This window comes from Fulmarus glacialis, unplaced genomic scaffold, assembly GCF_000690835.1.
Source record: "Fulmarus glacialis isolate BGI_N327 unplaced genomic scaffold, ASM69083v1 scaffold42085, whole genome shotgun sequence".
NCBI classification, from domain to species: domain Eukaryota; kingdom Metazoa; phylum Chordata; class Aves; order Procellariiformes; family Procellariidae; genus Fulmarus; species Fulmarus glacialis.
Window position 1 is genome coordinate 12,109 of NW_009213131.1, and position 9,888 is coordinate 21,996.

Here is a 9,888-nt window from a genome sequence, read left to right on the forward strand (position 1 = left end):
TTCCTAAATGGGGTGAGCTGACCAGAAGATATTTTTGTCTCTCCTCACCTCTCAGCCCTATTCTCACACTTACAGCTAGCTCCAAGGTGCGGGACTTTGCACAGCACATTGTGGCTCACGTTGGTTCAGCCCGAGTTCAGTCACCCAAAACCTTGCAGGTCTATTTTGAAACATTATTCAAGCCGTCCACTATGGAGTTTCTTTTCTTTTTTTTTCACTCTTGCTTCTGACATCATTTCCTGAACGCTATATTCACTGAGCTCTGTAGCCAGATCGTCTTCTCAGCATATGATGCAAGGAGCTCTTTAAAATGGATTTCAGCTCTTCTTTTACTCTGCAGTGCTTGCTGGTGATAATAACTGTTACTCATGGTAAGTGGGATTTTTCTTTATGAAGTTGGCACAGATTTGCCTAGATGAGCAGACACCTTAATTTTGCTCCAAGATCTTTTAAGGACTCTACCAGGTTTGGGGAGACATCAAATAGTGTAACTGCTAATGCATGAAAGGGGCAGTCAGACCAAAGTAAGACAGATTCTTTCTTTAGTAAATGAATGATAACCAACAATATAGTACTTTCTCAGTGTACTGTGTCTGTAAAAGCATTTCAGCGGAGAATGTTAAGGTCCTTGTACGCAGAACGCTGGCTGGAGGGGCTGCAGAGCAATGTGGCCCCACTCCTAATGCTCGGTGTGACCTTGGGTTAGTCCCCGAGCTGCTGTCATCCTGCCATTTACCCATCTCTGATTTGCGTACAGCAACTTAAAAATGTGCAAGTATACTGTCAGACTTGTTCATGTTAAAACTGCGACCTTACTCTTTCGGTAAAAGCAGCTGTGCAGGCAGCAGTTGTTGTTGCTACCCTCTGTACAAGATCCATGGCATTGAGGCCCTGAGGATCTTTGCACAGTCTCTCAGCTCTGACGGGGGGTGGTAAGATGGTCGTGTCAAATTTGGGGAGAGAAAAGACCAGCTGCTCAGCCTTTCGTCGCCCTGTGCGCATGGTGTGCACACCACTCCCATGTTATCGGGGGGAAAGTTGGCCTGTATAGAAGGCTTCCCGCTCCTCTGATTTTCGATTACTGGTGACCCCAGCCTGTCACTAGAGGTGGGTCTGTCCCTCTTACATCTCACCTGGGCATTGACCTTTCTGGGAGGCAGCCGAGAGGGGATGGATGGACACGGCAAGCTTGCTGCCCACGCTCTGTGCCTCGCTTTTCAGGCTCTGACACCTGGACCGGTGTGCTCAGCGGCGGCTCAGCAGTCTTTTCTGTGGGAATTCAAAGTCTGCAGAACCTCTCCAGAATGAACAAGAGGGATGCGAGATGCTTGACAGCTGTCTTAAACGATACTTTGTTGGCTGAGTGCGGCACTTCTGCCGGCAGATGCCTGAACTTGCAGAATGGCTCCCTAGTGCTGAGGAGTGTGGAGAAAGAGGACGAAGGAAAATACGAGTTTGTTTTTCACAACACCACCAGATTTTTTACACTGGAAGTATTTGGTAAGTGGCCTTCTTAGCAACAAACAACTTTTGAACTTGTGAGCCTGGCTGGAAGCTGGTGCCTTGAATTTCTTCCTAAGAGACTGCTTGAGCTTGCAGGAGCTGTAGGTGCCTCTGGAACAACTTTGTAAGCCTCTGGCACCTCAGGGAGCAGTAACGGTGAGTGTAAACTAAGGGATGCTTTTTGCATCTGCATTGTCAGTCTCTCCTGTCTGCTGAGCCTTCCTTGAAGTAGCCAGTCAGTTGAGCTACGTGCTGCTTTCCCGATGTAAGAGACAGCAGCATGAAGTGTTTGTACAGTTGAGCCTACGGTACGTAGACAAGTAGCTGGAGATTTCAGTCCATTTCCAGAGTACTCTTCCTGATGGCTCTCACGAAAGCTCTCACTGACTGACGGCATTTTGCTGCCTGTGGACACGCTTCCTTAAGGAGTTAACCCTGCCTGACCTGAACTTCTGTGCAGGTCTGGGTTGAGACGTGCTGGGTTTTTTCCCTGCTTCATGCAGCCGAGGAAAGGAATCCGGGTGTGACTTTCTGATTCCTAGCTGCCCTAAGCAGCTTGGAGGTCAGCATCTTCTGGGTCTGTTCAGAGACCAGCGATAGGTACCTCACCGTGCCAGTCTCCCTACTGTCCTCCCTGTGGCCTCAGAATTGCCGCTCCCCTTCGTTCATCCACCTGCGGGGTGAGAAGACAGAAACAAAGTTACTTCTGTACAGGATCCAGCGCATTGTTTGGGTTAATATGGAGAAGGCTTAAATGGGTTTGCCCCCCTGCTGAAGTGACCATTGCTCTGCTTCTTATCTCCACCGTTCCTTTTGCAGGGCTTTCACTTATACAAGCTTCTAAGAGAAATTGAAGCGTATGAAATTGTAATGAAAATGTCGGAGCAAACCAGTCTCAGTGAAGACAGATGAACCCTTACACCTTTTGGGCGCAAGCAGGCGGAACTGCCATGGAGACTAGGTCAAAGATGTGACTCCTTGGCACGAAGATCAGGGGCTTAGACTGGAAGTAGGCAAAGACTGCCGAAGTGTCCTGGGTTTAACCTCCATTTCAGTGGATTTGCTTTGGAAACTTTTGTCTCCTCCTTGTGTTCTGTTGCCACACCTAAGTCAGGGAAACAATTTCACAGTAAAGGTATTCCTGGAGGCAGTGAATTTTAGCTGAAGATGATGTCCTAGTTGAAGAAAGTGATTTCTGAGCTTATTTACATGGATGTTTGCATAGATTTTCTCAATGTGACTCTTACTATCATAAAACCATACCACTTTTCTGTCTAGTCTGTATTTGCAAAGTGGCAAATGTGGGAAATAAGTTGGCTCCTTGTAGTAGACTGAAAGAGAGAAATTCAGGGAAATGTAGTAAGATCAATGATTCGTTACTTTGTTTTAAAGTGTCCTAGACTGGGTCATCCTATCTAACTGCAGGTGTCTGGTGTTGGTACCTATGCTGGGCATGATTTGTACTAGTTCCTCTCTAAAATGGAAGAAGAGGCAGAGCGACAGCAAAAGTACAAACCGCTGGTGGAGGAGAGGGCTGAGTCTCCTCTGAAGCTACGGTTATCTGCTGCTTGCAGAGGAAGCCTCTGTTTGGCAGATAATTTGAGTGTTTCCACCGTTCTCTCAGATCAGGGGCTTTTATTTTTCGCTTTTTCAATAAGGAGAATCAAGAGACGCCAGATTTTTGTGGCATCCCCGAAACAGGGACCAAGAGTGACTAGCAGGGTTGGGTGGGCACTGCTAAGCATTTCAGGGCTGGGGGCAGGCACTGAAGGGTCTGGTTACTTATTTCTGTGCCCCCTGGCTACCAGTAAACGTGGCGGTAGTAAGACTGCCGGTAAGGGAAGCCCCTGTCCAGCTCAAGTTCACTGCTGAGTCCGCTCCTCACCTCTCTCTTTCCTTCCTGTTCCCGTTGCCCCATGCCGTGTGTGACCAGAGCCGGCCATTGGTATCCAATGCTTCCCTAATGGGACGGGAGAGTTGTCCTGCGACGTGACCAGCAACGAGAGCACCAGCTTTCAGTGGCTGCTGAACGGCACCGCGCTGAGCGCCCCGGAGGCTTGCGTTAAGGACGGTGGGAAGAAGGTTCGCCTGGACAAAACCGTGCCCGGGGAATTTGTATGTGAGGTTCACCACGGGAACAGCGTCACGAGGACCAGGCCCGTTGTGCTGTCTTGCAGCTATGGTGAGTAATGGTGTCTCCAGAAAATCTCCCTTTTGGTCTCTTGCAGCAGAAAACTAAGGAGTTGTTGCTGTCTGCATAGTACTGAACTCTTCTGTCCTCTGGCAGCTGCCTTCCAGACTTACCACATCCTCCCTTTAGAAAGTGTTCCCTTGACTTCCTTCTCCCTCCTGTGTCTTGGACTGACACAGCCTGCCACACAGAAGGGATGGAAATTTGTTCAGGAGGTTCTTTTACCCAACTCTGCAGCAAGAATGGATCTCTATCTGTCTGTTTTCCTACTTCCCAGTGATGGAGACCTTGCACCCTCCTGTGCACCGATCCTCTATGCCAGTTTAGAAACACGAGCTGCTTCCTACTCTGACATTCATCCGTTACCCAGATGGCCTTCCAGTTTCTGCACCATCTCTGTAAAAACACCTCCGCTAGTTCAGCCCTGTTGCTGCTGGACTCAGCCGAGGTGTTTTGCCTTGTCTCTTTTCTCCTTATCTAGGCCAGCTGCACAAAGATTTACCAGTCTATACAAATGTCTCTCCATTAGCCCCACACCATCAGAGGTGCGGTAAAGACACAAGTTATTTACTTACCAAATGTAGGGTTTTTTCTTTCCATGTCCCTGCTCGGATATGTAGTTCTATGAGAAGGCTGTGACTTTTATCTATTTGCAAGCTATCCATAAATGCCGAGTACTCTGCTTGAATGAGGCCATAGTTTAATGAGACAGAAAATCTGGATCCTAGGACTGATCAGAACTGCCAGAACCTCATGATGCAAAGCACTGGTCTATGTTGTAAGCTCACATTTATTAAAAAAAAAAAAAAAAAAATTCGATTAGATAACCTTGGGTGTGATTTCACTTGCATCTCCAGTAGTGAAGGTTTTTCTCCTCTCTGGCAGTGAAGATGGTCATCAAAACTACATCAGGGTGGCATAATTTAACCACAAGGGTTTTGACTAATTTAGCTGTAATCAATTTAATCACCTTTGCCACTAGAGAAATTGTACTGTGCAATAGCACCTAGCATTTTAGAAATTGTCTGAGATGCTCCAACTCCACAGCAGATACTGTCTTTTCTTCTATGGTTGGCATACAGTTGGTGTGAAAGCAAAATTACTGACATAAACCCTGCATCATGTGTGCTGGCATTCAGCAGAAATGCTGTGGGCTGTTCATGCCTGATTGCGTTGGTGCCGCTGGTCAATCTGTACAAGTTTGGCATTTGTGATTGTGGAGCAGTGATCTTAATTTTGTCCAGTTAAATTGGTTAGAGGTTGTTCAGCGTAGTCAGACCCAAGTTGGCTGAGGCATGGGGGAGGGAGGATGCGAACATCCATAAGTTGTTCAGTCAAGTCCTGTGATAAATCACGTGAGTGCTGAGAGTTGCCATTGTTTATTCTGGGTGGCTGCCCAGTCCCCTGGGTGTGATATCGGTTCCCCATTTCCTCTTGAAAAGCCCACATGGGAATTTAGTGATAGCTCTGTTGGGATTGACACACGCATGAACACGTCTGAGAGCAAGAAAGTAGCAGCGATTCTACTTTTCAGTCACCAAATGCAACCACATTTGTAAAAAGTGAACTAAAGCGATTCTGAATACTAGTAAAATAAATTGAAGAGAGAAATGAGTTCAATTAAATTAATTAAAGACTAATTCATTGTTTTTGTGGGTTATTATTTGCTCCAGGCAAAGGGCTGAATATACTTTTTCCACTGTAGATATACGATCTACGTAAAAGCACCAATTTGGGCAACTTGTTGGCTGATGAAATTAATTTTGAATAATTGTTAGCGTAAAACAATTTGGCAGAAATGCTGTAAACTTCCCAGGCACCAAAGGGCTCTGATTACATAGGATCTAAAGTAGAGGATTCAGAATTTAACCAGTCAACATATTAAAAAGGCTTTATTGAGTCATTACTTGTTTTATTACTTTTTTATTACTGATTTTTAACACAATATTTTATCTCAAAAAGACCTTTTTAACAAATGGCAAATTTTTTGGAAAAAATATTCAGGAAAAAGTATTTCCAATATATATTTATGCCTTTGACAATATTCTCTGAGCTTTCATCAAAAAGGAAATAAAATTATTAGGGAAATCATTTCTCATTTGCTGAAAGTTTAATCTTGAGTATAGATTTTTTGAACTTGGTAACTGTTCCTAAAGAGACTGTTACAAGCACTCCGAAACTACTTTGAGTATGTGTGATTTCACACACAGGAGCACCTGTCTAGAGTTGTTTTTACTGTTCTCATCAGTATGTGGACTATCACTGCGTGTAGTATGTCCTGGAACATTTGAAACTCTTCCCAGCCTCTGGGGATATGCAGCAATTTGTGCATTTGGGGTCTCGAAAACGAGCTCCAAATGAGCTTGTTGGTTTCTGCAGTGCAGTGCTGTGCAGGCGTGTGCGCAGCTGAAAAGAAGCCAAATGATTCAAAAAGGGATGGCGTAGGTTTACCTAAGGTGTTTTAAGGAATTTGTATAGTAGCGATGGTTGAGCTGTATGGTTTTTTTCATACGGGAAGAAGAATTTTCCTACTGGCTGCCCCAGGTCGGAGCAAATTGTCTCAGCAAGTCTCGATGGGTCTCTCTTTTCTGCAAGTCTGCGATGCCCTCTACCAGCTTCCCCGCTCGGCAGCAACGTACGCGCAAGCCTGACCCGTCAAAGCAACCCTGAGTAAGGGACCCTGAACTGGGTAACAATTACCACCAACTTGTGCGTGGCCTTCTGCTCAGCCATCTGTAGCCTTCGCCTCCTGCTAGGTGTTTCGCATGATCTCAGCTGGGAAGGGGAATAAAGAGAAATCCTTCCCTGAGCAGCCGTGAAGCCGGTTTCCTACAGCTCTGACTCGGGTGGCTGGAATCTCTGGTGCCTGAGGAAGTGCAGGCTCTGATCAGACTTGCTTTGAGGTTGGCGTAGTCGTTACACGGCTGTCCTACGAGGATTCTCTGGGGCCTAATACAAGCTCTGAGGGTAGACTCTGCAGCTTTTCTTTCCGCAGGAGATGCTAGCTTAGGTCCCCCTCCTCTTCTCAGCTGCTTGTTTTCATAAAACTTGTTGAAATGTTGTATCTTTCAAACCACCACCTTCCCTGTTAAATTTGATTAAAACTTACTAATTCTCTTAGATGTTACTGGTCAGAGTAGGCAGAAACAAATGCACACAGCTTAGTCACACAAGCCTCTTAATGAAAAATTCCATACCATAATTAAACGACGTGACATAAATCACGATGTGCCACAGTTCACAGTATCAGCTCCCCTGACCCAAACCAAAGCAACGGGAATGCCCACGTGCTCTAATCTGGGTGCAGCGTTTCTCCCGTTTGGAGAAAGAAGCTTGTCCACCCTGGTAACTAACAATGCCATGTCCTTCTTGCAGGAGACTTGCTGCAGTACCCGTGGTTCATTTACATCCTGGCAGGGTGCGCAGGGGTTGCGGTTATCCTGGTAGTGGTTGTGTCCTCAGTCATATGTTGCTGCATGAAGAGGAAACACAAGTTCATCCCAGTGCCTTCAGGTGAGCGGAGAACGCTGTTGCCCCCTGGGGTGAGTCTCACAGAGGACTGTGTTTCTGCAGGCTGGGGTTGAAGTAGCCTCAACATAAACTGGTCTTAGCCGGGCGGCTGCTTGTCTTCCAGCCAGCCCTCCCTTGACCTGGTGGAGCAGAAGGCTACTTGCTGATAGGCAACTGTTACAATCAGCGGGGTCTTGAATAAACCTTGCTTTTCCTTTTTTCACCTCATGCTTGCCACCATGTGCTCCTGGCCAGAAAGAAACACAGCAAAACCTTTTCTATGGGCAAGAAAATCAAGCCTCATTCAGATCTGATCCTGAAATGACTTGATGGCTTCTGATGGCAGTCCTTTGTCAGCACCAGTCCCTGAGTGCAATCTGCCCATGCCCAGTGAGGCCACCTCAAGCTGTGATCCTGCCAGCATGGCCAAGCTGGTCTCTGACAGCTTGGCAATGGCCCTCTGTACTCGGCATCTGTCTGCTCCGGGAATGGAGCCAGTGCTGCTTGAGGAGGAGATGCAAGCATGTGTTGGTGGTCTGGCCTCGCAATGAACGTGCCGAGGCTGCTGGAATGTGGGGGACCTCTTTCCTTCAAGTCTCCGGTTTTGGTTTTACAGAGGAGGAGAAGGATGATGGACTAACAATGTCCGTGGTCTCCAGCGAAGGTGTGAAGAGCCCCCCCAATGGAGACCATGTCGAGGCTCAAGCTGCCCAAATCGACTGCCCTCCAAAACCTGGTGGGTCCAGTGACTTGTTTTAAGTCAGACAGATAGCTTGTTTAGGAGGGTGAAGGACAAAATGGATGTGTGTGGCTGATAGGGGAGGAGCTGACTGTAGAGAGGGGCCTGGGACTCACTAGCGCAGGGAAGGTGCTGCATCTTGTCCAGACAACAGAAGTTGCAGCAGGTCATTTATCAGTACCTTACTCGTGCTCGGCTTCTGCACAGGAGTAACTCTTGCCCACACCAGCCATGAGATGTAGCGGCAGCCGTCTCATAAGCATCCTGCAGAGGGTACTGCCAGCAGACTGCAGATTGTCTGTTCCAGTATCTCCTGTGCTAAAATACACATCTCAAAAACAGCAATCCCCAAAACTTAGCAGTTTTCCTGCGATTTTATCACACACACCCCCTTCTCATCAGTAACATTTTATAAGAATCGGCATTGTTTTCGTAAGCAGTCGTCCTCAGGCCAGCATCCACCAATATGCTGAGCTGTAAACACAGCTAAATCCCATCAAAGTCAGAGGCTTGTGCATTTCCTTAAATTGGGGCTAAAGTGGGAATACAGTCACTTTTTAAATCCTTCAAAGAAATCGAGAATAAAACCCCACAGCTTTATGCTCTCTTGACAGTATGGTAAAGAGAGTGCAGCGATAAAAACCTTCCAGAAATCTCCTGTCCTGTGAGTGCTTGATATTAACACTCCACTTTTTGCATTACGTTTCTCTTGATTTTGTTTCACAAACATGAACACTGGCAACACCTTCCTTAGTAATGCACCATCATCAGCTGAAGTAGGTCTAGCAGACACATCATGAACTGGAGCAACATTACATCGGTCATAGCCTGGTCTCAGCACTGCTGTCTCCACTTCTGGTGTCCTTCACTGTACCATGCACAGCCTCGCAGCAGCTCAGCTATGCTTTACGTTTAACCTTGGATGCTGCTTTGTTCTGCTTTCAAAATATTAAATGCTACTCATGAATATAGTGCAAGAAAGAAAAAAAAAAAAAGATGTAAGTCATTCAGGTCATTGTTTAATATTAATATACTTAAATTGTATAACTTTTTTTTTTTTAATAAAAAATTTACACATTGTCAGTTTGACTAACAAAGTATCCCATCTTTAAATTTTCTACAAATAAGTAAAAAGCAGAGGTGTGTGTGGAAAGTGTTTAGGTGAGAACAGATTAAACGTGTGCTGTTAGCCAGCTTTAATTACTCAGATGTAACTGAATAGATTTGGCTTTGGTGTTTTGGTATATTTTGGGCAGTTGCGCCCAGAGAGCTTCAGCACCAACGTGTCTAAAGCCACGATGGACAGCTCAATAAATGAGTAGTTACAAAGAAAATTGAAATTTGGCTTGCAGACGCCTGGGGAGAGGGGACTGAGCAGGTTAGGCAGCCTGCAGCATCAGGGACTGGGGGGAGGATTTCCATGAGGGTGAGCATAGTCGGGGCACTTAAAAACCATTTCTCCCTTCTTTTCCAGAAGCTGCCGAGACTGGTCAAGGCGTTGAGCCCCAGCCGCTGGTGGAAGAAAACTTAGCAGTGGAGATAGAGCCTGAGGAAATGCCAGACCCAGAGGTCATAGTTGATGTGGAAAGGCAGGAAAATGCCTCGGACTGTTTCCCGGATCCAACTGATGACTGATCTGGCATGCTTGCTGTTCCACGCTGTCTTTGAAGCCTACGACACCCATCCTTTGCATCCCATAGTCTCATTGTGTGTAAGAATTGGTCCGGAAAAATTTTAGCAGGGGAAAGATGTGAGCTGTTAGGCCTGCTAACCTCTTTTGAAAAAAAAACGAAAAGAAAAAGAAAATATAAGGAAAAGCACATGTGTGGCTTCAAGGCTGCACTGCTGTGGGCTGACAAGTTCACTAACAAACAAAACTGGGCAGCTCTTTGATGCTTTGCCTGCTAACAGACCTGCAGCTGAACTGTGGAGCCCTAGAGCACAG

The 9,888-nt window shown here is 46.3% G+C and overlaps 1 protein-coding gene across 1 annotated transcript; it reads left to right on the plus strand.

Annotated features, from left to right (window-relative positions):
- The first annotated feature begins 310 nt into the window (after positions 1–310).
- On the plus strand, positions 311–9,578 carry LOC104077025. The gene is made up of 6 exons (XM_009578093.1): positions 311–371; positions 1,222–1,500; positions 3,437–3,685; positions 7,070–7,207; positions 7,821–7,940; positions 9,418–9,578. Exons 1-6 carry the CDS (start codon positions 311–313, stop codon positions 9,576–9,578), a joined length of 1,008 nt encoding a protein of 335 aa, XP_009576388.1.
- The last annotated feature ends 310 nt before the right edge of the window (positions 9,579–9,888 follow it).